This window comes from Sinocyclocheilus grahami, unplaced genomic scaffold (genome assembly GCF_001515645.1).
Source record: "Sinocyclocheilus grahami isolate Dianchi unplaced genomic scaffold, SAMN03320097.WGS_v1.1 scaffold944.1, whole genome shotgun sequence".
NCBI lineage: Eukaryota > Metazoa > Chordata > Actinopteri > Cypriniformes > Cyprinidae > Sinocyclocheilus > Sinocyclocheilus grahami.
In genome coordinates, this window is record NW_015506123.1 from 22457 (window position 1) to 40325 (window position 17869).

The window sequence follows — 17869 nt, forward strand, 5'->3', positions numbered from 1 at the left end:
ATCATCTGTGAGCAACCAGCAGTTTTAAAATGGCATGCAAATATAGGCTATACTGAAGTCTAGGCCTTGTGTGAATGGTTATATTGGTTCTGCGGTACAGAATCTTCTGAATTGATTGTACACTCTAAAAAATGCTGGGTTAAATACAACCCAGTGCTGGGTAAAATAGGGACAAACCCAACAATTGGGTTGTTTTGACCCAGCAGTTGGGTTACTAGCCAGAAGGTTGGGTTAAACATTTAACCCAACCACTGGGTCAAAACAACCCAGTTGCTGGGTTTGTCCCTATTTTACCCAGCATTTATTAGAGTGTATTATTTGATTTAACATTCCTAATTCTGCGTGTAAATTCTTTACATCTATATATATTAAGTGGGTAAAACTTGAGATCACGACTTGCCTACAATGAACAAAGTGAAATGAATGGGCTACATGCTAACAAAAGGACTGCGGTTGTGAAGCTCGCACCATGGCAACGACCCCTTAAACACAGATCAGACCTAAAACTCATCACACTATTTGCTTTGAGCGCTTTCTGTGGAGTAGCTGAGTTTAACGCTACAACGAACAATACTTAAAGTCGTTCAGAAAACGGCTAATTCTTGAGGTTTAGGCCAATTGAGTAGGATGTATGTACAGCCATTAACACACTATTGTGTTTAGTTAGCTGTTAGAAAAGCTGTTTGCTTGTGGGGAGGTCTAGCCTAGTTACAGTAGGTAGGTTAGTAGGCCTGCCTAATATTGAAAACTTGGAGAACTGGTAAGTCTATTTTTTCTGGATTAAAATGTGTATATGTTTATGGGAATGACAATGCTGATATATTTGAGAAATGTGTGTTTTCATGAGTAATAACAAAATAACATCAAAATGATGAATTTAGCTAGTTGACTCCATTCAAAATGACTGTTTCTTTATAATATATGCATTTTAACATCTTATCAGTTAAGAGTTATTTACCCTGCCACATTTAAGTCAACTGGAAAAAGGTCATTAATATGGTGAAAACTTAAGCAAACTTACAGCACCTGGGTTGTTTCAACCCAACTTTGGGTCAAATATGGACTAACCCAACCGTTTGGTTAAATTTTTAAATTACATTTAAAATTTTTAAGTTGGGTTAGTCCATATTTGACCCAAAGTTGGGTTGAAACAACCCAGCATTTTTTAGAGTGTGACAGTGTGAGATAGTCTTGCGAAAATACTGAGATATCATTTAGTTGGTGAAATTATTTGGTTTCATTACCAGTTAGATTCTTCCGCCAATGAGGATAGATCATTGTACTAAAATATTCCAACAGTTTTTCCCGCACTATACTATTTTGCAGCTCTGCAGCACAATACTGAATCTATAAAGTGCTAAATATTCAGTAAGTGTAGTCCGATTCCCATACAAATGGCTCTTTTAATAGGACGAGGGTGTACTCAGAGATGAAGGGGGATTAGATCCAAATGCAGACAAAACATTTTAGTACAGATACAGCAAAACAGGACACTGGAATACAAGAAACAGAACAAACATACTAAGCAAACAAGAACTGATTCACGCCTTGATTCACTATAGCTGACACACTACTTCCAGTCATCCTTCAATGACATTTCCTTATTTAACAGACAAGATAACTGTGTGACCCTTCACCTTTTCTTATTGCTGTGGCAACAAACTGATTAATGCTGCCCTCCTCTAAAAGCTCTTTGTGAATGGCCACAAAGCATCCACTTCCTGAATGGGCCGAGCCTGTAAACTATAGCAATGTTTGCCAGCCAGCCTGGCCTCTTCCAGAGATGGACACAATGTGAACTGATGAAGTGCCTGTACTTACACAAGAAAAAGGACAGTTTTCTCTTCTCTTTGTGTTACTTATTAAACACATATATTTTTTCTCATACTGTCATTCAATGTCGTAAAAAATAAAGTATAATACCATCGGTTAAACATTATTCTGTATCCACAGGACACCAGTTGCACCAGATGTTCTTAAACCTTTGAAACAATGTAAGCTATGCAGTACAACCTGCACATGTCAGTCCGAGCATTCCTTAGTCAGTAGTGCACAGAAAGAGTTGTGTAACAATAAGTGCCCAGCATCATAAGAGGCCAGTATGACAAGATTATCACTTCCTGGAATCTGATTTCATTAAGGACCTGGGTTTGATTAAAGGGATATTACAAAAGAGAAATATAATCGACACTGAAGACACATGATTGATTACCAATCAAATAAATATAAAAAATAAAATAAAAATGAGAAAGACCTGGAATATTTTTCACCATTAAAGCAGCACTATGTAACTTTTTCTGTTTTCAAAATTTGCTAAATGTATATAATGAGCGAGTACATCATGAATTCATCTTTCAAACCACGTTTGTGTCTTATTCCGAATCACCAACATATTTCTCAGTGCCTGTCTTGTTGCTTATTACTGTAATTTGCACTCTTTTAGTAATCTTACAAGCTCATGTTCTTTGGCATTTGAGAATGATTACTGGCTAATTCAGGAAAACCCATGCAATTACTGACTGCTGTGTTGTGATCTCTGGGACCAGAGAAGACAAGAGCACAGCTGCTGCTGCTGGGGTCTTGTCATCCAAGTGTGATTTTCTCTCCAAAAGGCATCTGAATGTCAGAGGCAGAGGAGACCACAAAGCCCCAGCAGAACAGGCGAGATGCAGATGGCGATGACTTCTGCTCATGCTGAGGATTCTGATCAAATGCTGGAGAGAAAACGAAAAGCTCTTCTAGATCAGGTACTATCAGTATTCCTTTCCCGATCAAACAATCTCTTATCAGAATTTGCTTCATATGAAGTGTAGAGAAACCATGTCATATTGCTTTCTAGGTCCTAAATATTTAAGGTAGTCTGTTAAAATTGGCATTAAATTGCAGCACGCAATAAACCCAATTAGTAATCAGGATGCTTTGATATATTGAAAGACTAGCTGCATGCCAGAACAAAGGCCCAGGTGCAAACACTGTCAATGAAAGACGAGACTGATTACCATAGACTCAATGTAGAAACTCACCTATATAGAAAAAGACCACAAACAGTGTGATAGATAGTTCTCACTTTATATACTATCTGCACTGTAAAAATAATACTAATTATCGTGTTTATTATCAGTTTAATAGCTTAATCTAATAAAAAAGAAAAAAAGAAATTGACCACCAAAAATACATTGAGAATGATTAATTATCGGAGGCATTTTAGTGACTTTATCTTTCTTTTTTTCAATATTTTACAGTCAATTTACCTATATTGACTTTTTAAATAGGTATACATTTAACCAATTAAGAGGTGCTTACCATAGCATTTTATACTAGCATTGTTTATAATAAATTAAATATTTTCTGTATTATGTATTTTTAATTTATAAATAAAATCTGTCTAATCATAGTCTTATAATAAAATTATAAAAAAAAACAAAAAAACAATGCAACTAAATGATCTAACTGTTTATTTGAAGTCATATCAATAAGATGCTATATTCTCTATGAATAAATTAATAAATATTCTGGATGCATAAAAGAGTTGACAGCAGTTTCACAAATTCAATTATTGTTCTCTTTTGCTCTGTCCTGTCACACGCCGATGCTTTCGTTCTCTTTTTCTTACATTCTAGCGCCACCTAGAGACATACTACAGACTACAGCGCTTGAAAGACATGCTTTCATACCAGCATGCTACATTACTGAGGGAAAAAGTTCAAAGACAAAGACAAGAGATGAAGCAACATGATTCCAAACTTAGAGAAGGACATAAAGAACAGGTACACCCTCCTGGAATCAATGACTAATTATAACTAATTTGTCTTCATTAAAGAGAGCAAAACACCAGCATAGTGGTACTGAATCTCTCCAGTAGACGGGAGTGCTGAGAAAACTTTCAGAGGAAGTGTTGCAGTGCTTTCTGTTGGATCTCTTAATATTTAAGGAAGCATTTTTCCTGTTTTGCTGATAATTTTTTTTAAGTTGGTAAGGGAGACCAGGGATAGTCGTTAAGGAAACATTGATTAAAGTAGCTTTATTCACAGCCCTTAAAGTCTCCCTTACAAACAAGGTGACCTTCTAAACTAGATCTAGTTATTTAGCCAGTCTAGTTAAATTGAAGCTCTATTCTCTCTTTGTTCATGGTTATTATTGTGAATGTTGTTTAGAGGTGTATATTGTAAACCAAACTCACAAGTCAGCCTCAAACTTCCTGTAATGTCCAAGATAAGCTTGTGGACATCCACCCGACACGTATACAAACACATATCCATACAGCACCTTCTGTAGAGTAACAAACACATCTTCCACATCAGTGGGATAGCCATTAACACTTCAAATAAAGTTGACCGTTTCCTTTCACTCGATCAGAGCTTGAGAGGAAGTCTCTGTGCTGAAATATTCATGACAGTGTTCCACTGCAGCCTTACCAGCAACTGCATCGGCAATTATACAAGTACACACTTCCACTTAGTGTATATCCCTGAAAAATGTGTTGTCCTAACCTTGCTAAACTCCAAAAGGAAAGGAAAAATCACCTGTGAGCCCTCTTTAATATCTCAGTTGTTTTTCCTAGACAGCGCTGAGATTAAAATGAGATCAAATTGAGATATTTACACCCTCGTGGTCTCACAAGTGTCTCCTGTAGAGTTTCAGAAGAAATCTTAACAAAGTCTCAGACTGTGTTCAAATTTGCCAAGACACCGAAAAGTCTGCAAAAGTCAGAGATCTAAATTCTCCCAAAACCAAATGGTCTGGCCTATTCTGTCTGCATAAGTTACTCTTACGGTAACACTTTATTTTAAGTTCTCGCTATTAACAAGTTGCTTATCGCATGCATACAACTAGCATATTGACTGTTTATTAGTACTTATAAAGCAAATATTAATGCCTTATTCTGCATGACCAGATTTTAGATCCCTTAATCCTACTCCATACCTAACAACATAACTACCTTACTAACTATTTATAAGTTAATAGTTTGTTGGTAGTGAGAATTGGTCCCTAAACTAAAGTGTGACCATTGTTGAAAGTTGCTTTTAAAAGTAATGCATTACAATATTTCGTTACTCCTTAAAAAAGATACTAATTGCGTTACTTAGTTGCTCTTTCTGGAAAGTATCGCATTACATTACTTTTGCATTACTTTTTGTTTTGGGCTGGGCTTGCTTATTTGTTTTTTAATAACAAAAGCCCTAAAGTTATATTTTTTGGCAACTGTAAAGGCCCTTTCACAACAAAAGTGAAATTATTATGCCTCAGGCTGAAGGAAGTGCCTCTGCACCTCACTCCTGATTTCTCTCAACGCTGGGACAGGGGAGGTGTCAGTGAATACATGGGAAAACAAAGTAACTTGCATTACTTGTGATGCGTCACCCCCAACACTGAGTGTGACCACTCTTACTGTATGTTAAAAATTGTCTCTTTGTGTATTTTTATTCCTCCTAAAACAGAATTTAGGCAAATCCTCTCCAAAATAAATTCCTCTGGGTCTTTCTGAAGTGAATTTAGGCTACATGTACAAAACAGCATTAAATGTAAAGGGCAAGCATCTCTTCAGCAAAAATGAATCTAGATGTCCATGCAATGTCGATTGCGCTGTAGTGTAACTCTTTGCAGGACAGTAGATGTGTCTCCCACTGACACTTTGAAGTGGTACTGAAGTCCGGAGGATTGAGGAAGCCTGTCGTTGTAATATGGGGGAAGCAGTTGGTGTGGACTTGTGATTGACTTTGATTTTTGGCCGTCTGGGTTGAAGACAATAATAGGTAGAGACTGGGGGCTAAGGATGTGGGGGAGGGGTCTTTGGCTGATCAATCTCCTCCTATAAAACCAAGTCTTCTTCAGCGGGCTGTAATTGTGTCCTCTAATGACCAGCACTGGAGGGGAGGACAAAGGTTGAGCTATAAAGGACTTTATGGGCTGCCAGTAGGAAACCTTTGGTACAAATTGCTGAGCAAATGAAACTGCCCTGTTGTTTCCTCAGCTCAGGCCAAAAACTTTGTCCAGACTTCATGATGTTGAGCCGGGACCAAAGCAGGCTGAGTCGTGGACACCTGCTGGGGCCTAATTGGTCTCTGTTGCAGTTAATGGCTTCCTGTGGTTGCATGTTTACTTCTCATTCATTTTGTACGCTGGGGGTTCCCAGCCATACTAAGACAGTGGGCCTTGCGGGACCCTCAGAATGGAAAGAAAAACCTCAAGAGATATCTCAAATATTTTGAGATCTGAACTGTTCCTCAATGTTTCAAGCTATGCCTTGATATGTCGAGCAATCAATAGTTAGAGATCCTCTTTGCATCCTCAGTTTATTCCTTCTGTCACAGAAGCTTGTGACCATTCAGAGGGCCACCAGATCAACCCTCACACACGATGATGCATACTTGAGGTGTCTACCTAAAACACACTACTACCTGGTGAGACCAGCATTACCTAGCTTTCTCTCTCCGTTGATATTTACTAGGACTTTCTGTGATTAGTAAAATGCACATGATTAATCATCTCTAATCTGGCCTACATGAGGTTCTGGAACTGCAGAAACGGCTGAAACGACTCGGGTTTCTTCAGAGCCGCAGGGAACAGGAGGTGTTCAGGGTCTGGACAGAACAACACAGAAGCACATGTCAACTTGAGAAGCAACTACAAGCAATGGGTGAGAGCTGATGCTATGAGCAGTGCTGTTTTCACACTGAATCAGCTATCAATTCACAGAAGGTAAAACTTGTTTAAGACATCAAAAATGAAAAAGTAAGTGTGCCATGGTATTAGAAGGTTTGTGTGTGTGTGTGTGTGTGTGTGTGTGTGTGTGTATGTTGGTAATGTTAATAATTTACATATATATGTGCTAATGTAACAATAAATAGCAATAAACAGAAATATTCACATATTTTTACTATGTATTTTACTTCTTTTTGAGAGAGAGAGAGAGAGAGAGAGAGCGATGACTAAACAAAACATTGAATCAGAGTTGTGGATGAATCCATTGCAAATGAATGTTTTTACTGATTCATGGAAATTAATCAAATTTACCAACTCTTAACACAATTTTTCTCTACTCCAATTTAAATCTGGAAAATTGTGGATTCTCATTTGTTGTCATTGTCATTTCATGCTGGCAGAACACAGCAGTAATCCCAGCTCAGATGTTACTCTTAGGGACCTGCTGAAACAGAAATATGGGTCTCTCCCGAAACTTCAGATCACACCTGATGACTCCACAGCACAGCACAAACATGTAAGTTTATGCTCATTCATTTAGACTGTTTAAAATGCTGCCGGGGTTGAAAAGGCCTGCAACTGTCCTTTCTCCCCATGCTGTTTGCCCTGCTGGCCTAACACAAACACACAGTCTGCTGGAAGCCAGTTGAAAAGAGAATTGATTGTTCACGTAGCAGTGAGATGACCGAACAGGACCCCCTCCCTCTCAGTGGTGGAGGAGAATCTCCTTCAGTCAGCACATCATGGACAAACATCACCCAGGGGAGAATGTCTAATTTATTTCACACACAAAAGAGACTGACCAATTTGGCCTGGGATGTCACATGATGCCGGAGGTCAGGGAATGTGTTAAACTGTTTGGAAAAGAGCTCTCTGGACCTTAAACAACCTTTCCCAGAATAAAGAAAAAGTCTCTCTATCTCTCTCTCTCTCTCTCTCTCTCTCTCTCTCTCTATCTATCTATCTATCTAGATAGAGAGGGAGATAGATAGATAGATCAGTCGCAAGTGTCTGTCTAGTGCAGGGATCCTCAAATCTGGCCCACGAGATCCACTTTCCTGCAGAGTTTAGCTCTAACCCTAATCAAGCACACCTGAGCATGCTAATCAATGTCTTCAGGATCATTAGAAAATCACAGGTAGGTGAGTTTGGTCAGGGTTGGAGCTAAACTCTGCAGCGCATTGGCCCTCCAGGGCAAGATTTGAGGAACCCTGGTCTAGCGAGTGATCTAGCTAGCAACCACCCAGAACAACATAAGGAGAAGAATATCTCAGATAAGCTGAAGTTTTAGATTTGTCTCCTAAGGAAATTATCTTAGAAATCTTATATTTTTGTATCCTGTAGATTTTCAACAATATCTCAAACATGGTCAGGTTTGCCAAGTCAGTTATTGAGTGTTTTCAATATGAAATCAAACATTTCTCAACACATTCTTCCAAGACTAAATTATCTGAGCTGTACTAATCACCAACATTTGTCTCATTTGTTTCTATCTGAATTTCATTTGAACTGAGAACTCTGTAACATCTTCTGAGCAATGAAAGAGCAACCTCTGAGCAATAAGGTTTCCCCCTGGGACACTGTTATTAAGTTCTCTGTGGTTGGCTGGTTACAGCTTGTCAAACTTCACAGACACAATAATCACAGCTGAGCCCAGAAATAGATATATTTGAGATCTATAAATTACACACTTGAGTCTATTTCTTTTTATATTTACCTCCGATTGTCTGGTTTCTATGAGAGATACTGAGTCACAATATCTATCTGCCATGTTGAATTTCACACCTTTTTATTTTCAGGGTGGACAGTCAAATCTGTCTGAGGAACATTGCTCCATCATCACTGAGTTGAAAGGAGAAATATACGGAACAAACTGTTCACACATCTTTGTCCACTTACACACCCAAGTTTATTATTATTATTATTTTCCCCAGAATATTTATTTTGTACCCAACGTTAGTGGGCTCTTCCCATAGCTAAAACCACTCATCAACATAATTTTAATTTCCTACACAAATGAATTTTACTCTCATTCTCTCTGCCGGTGTACAGGCTTGTTACATGTCTGTTAGTTGCAACACAGTGCTGTGAAGAAACACTGTCCTACACTGCAGCGCTCTGGAGGGCTAGTTTGCACCCAGCAGACAAAGTGTGTCCTCACCCGGGTGTGCAGTGTTATCAGGTGTGAGCTGGGCTGTGTCTGAGGCTCTTCTTGAGAAGTAGCACATCATTAGGAATATATTAACAACCATACGCTCACTCTATTGGTTGCTCTCACGTATCGCTCAGGCTTGGCCATGTTGCAAAGTGGGAAGAAGGTGGAGATCTAGCTCAATCAGAGAAAAGTAGAAAAGCAAAGTCTTGTCAAGGCATTGTGTTCATTGTGTCCATTCTCAATAACACAAACTTAAAAGAACAGTTCACCCCAAAAATGACAAATCACTTACTCACCTTCATGTTGTTCCAAACCTGTATGAATTTCTTTCTTCTGTGGAACACACAAAAAAGATAGTTTGTAAAAAAAAGTCTCATTGCTTTTTGTACATGCAATGAAAGTCATTAGGGTTCACTGACTTTAATTGGGTAAAACAAATGAAACATTCTTAAAAATGTATATATTTTTTTCTGAGAAAAAGAATGTTGCACAGGTTTGGAATGACACGAGGGAAGTTTATGAACTTAAGTACTGCAGTTGAGAGTGTTCAACCCAAGCTTCTTAGTCTAACTTTCTGAAAACTAAATAATACAAATGATAAAATGTTGTCTGTTTGTAATGTCGGCAACACTTTGTTTTAAGAACCAGTTCTCACTATTAACTAGTTGCTTATTAGCATGCATATTACTAGCATATTGGCTGTTTATTAGTACTTATAAAGCACATATTAATTAATGCCTTATTCTGCATGACCATATTTTAGATCCCTTAATCCTACCCCACACCTAAATTTAACAACTACCTTACTAAATATTACTAAGCAGCAACTTAGGAGTTTATTGAGGGAAAACTCTTAGTTAATAGTGAATTTGTGTTCTCTAATCTGAAGTGTTACTGTAATGTCTACTTTTCTTTCACAGATGCCAGTCTCACTAAGAGGGAATGAAGGAGTGAACACTTTCCAACAGCGGGGCAAACAGAGCTGGGGACAAGACGAAACTGAGCTCATGTTTCCTGAGGTAAGTGTCAAACCACAGTGTCTCTGAACTCAGTAAGCAACACAGGGAGGCAAACACACCTCCAGCAGTCTCACACACAAACATACATAACCCTCACATTCACCTACACTTATATTGACAAGTGACTTATAAGGGAACTTCTAAAATAAGAATTCATATTGTAAAAATAATTCTAATTAAAAAAAGGGGAGAAAAAAAGATTTCAGTTATAACTAAAAGGCCTTTATAAGAAACGTTTTAAGCACCAAAAATCTTTACAGTGTTTGCTTGACAGCACTGATTTCATTATTTAATGTTCTGATTATATGGTATGTTCTAAATACTTCAAGTAACTTCTACACTGCTCAGTGTAGTTGTGAATGGTCTACTTTCTGTTTACATTCTGAATTCATCTATTTTTCAACTTTTGTAACCTCTGAAGAACTATATAGCTATTTCACTAGTTTGTAATATAATCCATTCCGCTCGGTCCGCTCTGAGTGGTGCTTGAACCAATAACAGCCAGCATGGGAGTCAGATGCACTAAGGAAGCAGTCTCTAGCATTAGTTGCTAGTGCACCTCTTGAACCTGGGCATATGAGGATTACCTGCACAAAAGAGAAGCCATGAGCTACCGATCAGGTCAAAGACCATTGACATTAAACACAAAATGAGATTAATGCACAACCTCTCACTCGTTTATATGGCTGACACACAAAGGTAAGAAATTTGACAATGTCTGGCATCTAATTTAAATTATATTAATTGAATGAGGTTTACCTGCACAACTATCTTGTATCAGCTGGCCTCCATTACACTCATGCATCTAAACCTCTCATCTGGGTCATGGCACCACTGTAAATGGTTCTACTTCCAATTGACGATTGCCAGCATGGGAGTTGGGCACACTAACAACAACACTAATGACTGCTGATTTTTTTTAGCGTCAGTCGCTAGTGCACCTGATGAATCCAAGGGAGTGAGGGTTACCTGCACAATCTTGTACCAGCTGGCCTGTTATACTCACACCTCTAAACCTCACTCTCATACGGGTCACGGCACCACTGTAACCGGTTCTGCTTGGGGAACAAACTGATTATTGCCAGCATGGGAGTTGGGCACACTAACAACAGCACTAAAGACTGTAGATTTTTTAGTGTCAGTCGCTAGTGCACCTCTTGAACCGGAGAGTGAGTGTTACCTGCACAATCTTGTACCAGCTGGCCTGTTATACTCACACCTCTAAACCTCACTCTCATCCGGGTCACGGCACTACTGTAACCGATTCTGCTTGGGGAACAAACTGATTATTGCCAGCATGGGAGTTGGGCACACTAACGACCGCACTAAAGACTGTAGATTTTTTAGTGTCAGTCGCTAGTGCACCTCTTGAACCGGGAAGTGAGGGTTACCTGCACAATCTTGTACCAGCTGGCCTGTTATACTCACACCTCTAAACCTCACTCTCATCTAGGTCACGGCACCACTGTAACGCGTTCTACATGGGGAACAAATTGATTATTGCCAGCATGAGAGTTCGACACACTAACAATGGTGTTAATGACCACAGCCTTCTAGTGACATCTGCTCACCTCAAAGATCCAATAAAGAAACTATATAAAAGTGTTGGACTGTCAAGTCTAGAATGTAATGCATTGCTGAAAGTCTAAAGGTAAGAAAATTAAAAGCTTAAAAATTTGTAGAAGACTTAATTAATTGGAATATTTTTAATGCTAAACATACTCAACTCAAGTGAACATTGCTTCAGTAGAACTCTTTAGGATATTTGAAGTCCATTTTGGCAGAAAAAAAAACAAACAGGTTGAAGGACTGGTGGATGTTATTTAACTGAAAACTATAGTAAAACTATAGATGTCACAACTTGTAGTCAGACACGCACAAAGACGAAGAGGAAGAATCAAAAGTCTTTCATCTTAATCAGGAACACAGAATTAGCTTATCACACAGAGTCATAGTGTAGATGAGGAATGATTAACTTAACTAGGTCACTATGGCAACAAACTCAGGCAGGGAAAAAGTACAAACAGAAAAATAGAGTACAATTGAATATATCTGTGACAATAGAGTTGTTTGCAGTCAAACATTTTTTACTGAAAATCTTGGGGATATTATGGATTTTTGCTTGCCTGCTATATGAAAACTGGTGTTAAAGTAGTTGACTGCAAGACACCAGTCGTTGCCAGATTCCAGACCGCATGGAGGTGAGAGAGGAGGATGAAGAGAACGAGTAGTGAAGCTGAGATGAGAGTCAAACCTGTAGAAAGACACGATTGGTTCGTTTTTCTCACACCTCCCTGTCATTGTGGACGTGTGCAAACAGAGCATGGGTTTGGAGGAGGGAGTGGGATGGCAAACATTGGGCAGACAGAGTTGGGAAGAGCCAGCAGTCAGGAGTATTACTTAGCCCTGAGTCCCACTTACAGCTGCAACACACAAGAAAACAGTCAGATCCACATTGGAGACAGGTACTAAACATATATGACGTGGACAGACACTGCAAATATAGGCCTTTAGAAAATATCCAAACATCTCTCAATTACACTTGAAGATATATCTTCTCTCAATTACACATGCATGAGAAAATGTTTCTGTTTTACACATATTAGCCTTTGAGCTGAATACTTTACTGTGTTAAAGAATAAGTCTTTCAGGTAACACTTGATTTAAAGGATCAATTCTCACTATTGACCAGTTGCTTATTAGCATGCATATTACTAGCATATTGGCTGTTTATTAAAACTTATAAAGCACCTATTAATGCCTTATTCTGCATGACCATATTTTAGATCCCTTAATCCTACCCCACACCTAAACTTAACTACTACCTTACTAACTATCAATAAGCAGCAAATTAGGAGTTTATCGAGGGAAAACTATTCGTTAATCGTGAATATGTGTTAAAGTATCACCGTATTTAATTTTTTAAAGCAAAACATTTCATCTGACCGATAGCTGGGAGACATAAAACATATTTTCACTTGGGTAAGTAAATACTGTTACGTATCCGGTCCATGAACTTCCATCTGCTAGCCATCAGAGGTCACCCTTTCCATTTTCATTGACTCTCGCACTACACACTGTTGCATATCACCCCGGAATACATATCTCTTCAGCCATTGCACTGATTGCACACAGCACTGATTGCACACAGCTGTCATCAATCACACATTCACTATATAACACTCACTCAAACAACCATTCTCGGCCGAGTATTGTTTAGCGTGTATAGTTTTGATAGCTACTCTACAGAGCCCTCGTTAGCTTCTTAGCCTAGCCTAGCCTAGCCTAGTCTTGCCTTGTCTGTTTTCTCGGTTTCTGATCTTTGCCTGTTTTCCTGGATTTATCCCTTTAGTCTTGCTCTTTTGATTCTGTTCGCCGTTCGTTGACCTTCGCTAGCCCTAGAATTATTCTTGTGTCTTGCCCACCATATACCTGTTTGCCACTGTTCGACCCTGCCTATGTTTCTGACCTGGAGGGAGTGGGATGGCAAACATTGGGCAGACAGAGTTGGGAAGAGCCAGCAGTCAGGAGTATTACTTAGCCCTGAGTCCCACTTACAGCTGCAACACACAAGAAAACAGTCAGATCCACATTGGAGACAGGTACTAAACATATATGACGTGGACAGACACTGCAAATATAGGCCTTTAGAAAATATCCAAACATCTCTCAATTACACTTGAAGATATATCTTCTCTCAATTACACATGCATGAGAAAATGTTTCTGTTTTACACATATTAGCCTTTGAGCTGAATACTTTACTGTGTTAAAGAATAAGTCTTTCAGGTAACACTTGATTTAAAGGATCAATTCTCACTATTGACCAGTTGCTTATTAGCATGCATATTACTAGCATATTGGCTGTTTATTAAAACTTATAAAGCACCTATTAATGCCTTATTCTGCATGACCATATTTTAGATCCCTTAATCCTACCCCACACCTAAACTTAACTACTACCTTACTAACTATCAATAAGCAGCAAATTAGGAGTTTATCGAGGGAAAACTATTCGTTAATCGTGAATATGTGTTAAAGTATCACCGTATTTAATTTTTTAAAGCAAAACATTTCATCTGACCGATAGCTGGGAGACATAAAACATATTTTCACTTGGGTAAGTAAATACTGTTACGTATCCGGTCCATGAACTTCCATCTGCTAGCCATCAGAGGTCACCCTTTCCATTTTCATTGACTCTCGCACTACACACTGTTGCATATCACCCCGGAATACATATCTCTTCAGCCATTGCACTGATTGCACACAGCACTGATTGCACACAGCTGTCATCAATCACACATTCACTATATAACACTCACTCAAACAACCATTCTCGGCCGAGTATTGTTTAGCGTGTATAGTTTTGATAGCTACTCTACAGAGCCCTCGTTAGCTTCTTAGCCTAGCCTAGCCTAGCCTAGTCTTGCCTTGTCTGTTTTCTCGGTTTCTGATCTTTGCCTGTTTTCCTGGATTTATCCCTTTAGTCTTGCTCTTTTGATTCTGTTCGCCGTTCGTTGACCTTCGCTAGCCCTAGAATTATTCTTGTGTCTTGCCCACCATATACCTGTTTGCCACTGTTCGACCCTGCCTATGTTTCTGACCTCCTCTGCTTTAATAAAGCTTGCACATGGATCCGCATGTCTCACGTCTCGTCAGCCCCGTAACAAACACCCCAGCAAATATTTTAAATATATTTTAGCATTGAAAAAAGTTTGAAAAATATTTTTCATTGACTGCCCTGTTTTTATTTTTATATATTATTTACCATATATTTAAAAGGTTTTTTGCCCAGGGAGGAAAAAAAAGTTTGTGGGATAGCCAATTTTGGACTGAAATAGTTAAGGCATGTTAAATCTGTCATGACTTCTTATGTAAACAGTTTGGTGTGATCTAACATCATTCTCACTTCATTCTACAGGGTTTTTACACAGTGTTACACCTGTTCCCCACTCGCATTACAGTGTGCTTGCATATAAACAGGGCTTTACCACTGCAGTTGTTGCTGTTGTGCAGAAGCTGTAGAGGTGAGGCCCACCTAACACCATTCATATAGTGACGTGCGAATACGCACCTACAGTATATCAACAGTTCAGCTGTCTCTCTGTTTTCTCGGTTTCTGATCTTTGCCTGTTTTCCTGGATTTATCCCTTTAGTCTTGCTCTTTTGATTCTGTTCGCCGTTCGTTGACCTTCGCTAGCCCTAGAATTATTCTTGTGTCTTGCCCACCATATACCTGTTTGCCACTGTTCGACCCTGCCTATGTTTCTGACCTCCTCTGCTTTAATAAAGCTTGCACATGGATCCGCATGTCTCACGTCTCGTCAGCCCCGTAACAAACACCCCAGCAAATATTTTAAATATATTTTAGCATTGAAAAAAGTTTGAAAAATATTTTTCATTGACTGCCCTGTTTTTATTTTTATATATTATTTACCATATATTTAAAAGGTTTTTTGCCCAGGGAGGAAAAAAAAAGTTTGTGGGATAGCCAATTTTGGACTGAAATAGTTAAGGCATGTTAAATCTGTCATGACTTCTTATGTAAACAGTTTGGTGTGATCTAACATCATTCTCACTTCATTCTACAGGGTTTTTACACAGTGTTACACCTGTTCCCCACTCGCATTACAGTGTGCTTGCATATAAACAGGGCTTTACCACTGCAGTTGTTGCTGTTGTGCAGAAGCTGTAGAGGTGAGGCCCACCTAACACCATTCATATAGTGACGTGCGAATACGCACCTACAGTATATCAACAGTTCAGCTGTCTCAGATGGCTCCCTCACTCACACCCTGTCACCTCAGGGTGTGAGCCGACACACTGCGTGGCCTGAAAGATTGTGAGGTGCACAGAGTAACACAGCAACTGTGAGAGATGACACTAGTGCTATCACCTCTGTCTTCTGACTGATACATCCCACTGTCATGATATAACCCATGGAAGTGACAAATAATCACCAATGAAGGAATACACAAAACACTGTTCACACCCTTCTTATGTTGCATAATTCTATGTAACGTCAAGGGAACAACACATTCCATAAGGGAAAAAATATGTATAATATAATGTACCAAATATGTTGATCCCCTTCCTAAAATATAAAAGCTGTTATATACATGCAGTACATTTTGTCTTTATAGGTTTTCACTCGGGAGCTCAAAGTGCCTACATTTTCCAGTCTGCGGTCCACCTTCCTGGAAGAAGTCAGCTCCAAGATGCTTCTTATGGTACCTTTAGGACATTTTATCATCCTACGTTCACATTAATTCAATTAATTTAGCAGAGACCTTTATCTAAAGCTCTCCAGAGGGAAACCGATAGTAGTGCTACCAGTTGCACATGTTTGGATTATGTGTTCATGAAATGGTGAATCTGAAGTTTTGTCATGGAGATGCATGCTTTTTCTTGAAAGAAGGGTTTGGTTTTGTATTTTCAGAACTGTTGTTATTTTTATCATAACAGAGAAGCTATGAGCCACCGATCTGGTCAAAGACCATTGACATTAAACACAAAACGAGATTAATGCACAACCTCTCGCTCTCTCATATGGCTGACACTCAGAGGTGAATAATTTGACAATGTCTGGAATCTAATTAAAATGAATGGAAAATTTATATTAATAATATATCTCTTTAGAATTATGGCAAAAAATGGACTCGGTCTGCAATGCACCGATGGGTTCAGCATTAAAGAATTGGTGAGTGACACACAACACACGCTTCTTCAGCTCTGAAAACTTGAACTTCTTTAAGTGAAGTGAACTTAGGAGTAGTTTACCCAAAATGACGTTTATTGACCCTCTTGTTGTTTGGACACCATTGTGTTTTCCTTCATCATGAATCTCAAAGAAGATTTCAAAGAGAATGTCCCAGTTTTGGTTTTCCGTCCAGCTGTATAGTGTAGTGTATGATGATTTATTGTCAAATGTGAGAAAAACAACATAAAAGTATCATAAAAGTAGTCTGCAAGATCAATGTGCTATATTCAAGGTATCCTGAAATCAAACATTATGTTTTTTGAGGAGTTTAGACTCATGCTGTTGACTAATGATCTCCCACTCTACCAAAGTTTTGTTCTCTTCAGAAATTATGCCTTAAAATCATGACAAAATATTTCTTTTTGGGTCACCTACTCCTTTATAATGTGCTTTTATAGATCATTTCTTATTCAGCAATCCACTCTCATTTATTTTGAGGAGATGGAGCATGATTGTCCCCACAGCATCCAAACTCAGAAGTCCAGATATCCCACAGAGCCTGGCTTTACGCACCTGAGTGATAAAGGAACGTCCGAGGGCCCAGAATCCTTCACTGAGAGTCCAAATACTAATTTCTCACCAAGGTTAGGAATCACTGTGAATGAAAGTGCTAAGGAACGTGTCAATCTTTTTGCTTTCAAACTTGATCATTTTTCATTCATACATGCAGTCTGCGTCCGGCTGGAAAAAGCACAGATGAATCCCCGTCTAGTTCTGCTAAAGACACTCAATCATCATATACAGACATGCCTCTATGCATAGCTGACATCTATACTAGTCGTGCTGTTGAGGTACTGTATTGTACACCATATTGTTTCTATGATAAAATAGATACAAACAAACCAACTACACAATAATATAATAATGATAATAATTCCAAATTAGATTTCTTCGACAGTTAACTGCAGTTTTACTTTGTTTCAGGTGGAAAACGCTGATGTGAAGATGTGGTCAAATTATACATAGAGGACTGGTGTTGATTTGTCACTTTTTAAATAAACTTTCAGAATAAATGTGCAAAGACTTGTACTTTTAGGGACACCTTCTTTATCCCTAAAGGGTGCTTATTACTTTAGAGTTGTAATCGTACTCTTAGTACTATTATGAACCATTTAGGGGTAAATACTGTACAAAGGTGTCCTTTTGTACCCTCTTTTTTTCTGAGTGTAGGTCCAGGATGCTGTTAGTTAATGGAGAGGAAAGAAGAGACGTCCTGCTTAACTCATAAATG

At 38.7% G+C, this 17869-nt stretch overlaps 1 protein-coding gene across 1 annotated transcript; it reads left to right on the top strand.

Moving 5' to 3' along the window:
• The first annotated feature begins 3732 nt into the window (after positions 1-3732).
• On the top strand, positions 3733-17829 carry LOC107564528 (uncharacterized). The gene is made up of 11 exons (XM_016249625.1): positions 3733-3767; positions 6293-6401; positions 6508-6637; positions 7104-7219; positions 9778-9876; positions 16022-16108; positions 16344-16444; positions 16518-16578; positions 17080-17222; positions 17309-17429; positions 17809-17829. Exons 1-11 carry the CDS (start codon positions 3733-3735, stop codon positions 17827-17829), a joined length of 1023 nt encoding a protein of 340 aa, XP_016105111.1.
• The last annotated feature ends 40 nt before the right edge of the window (positions 17830-17869 follow it).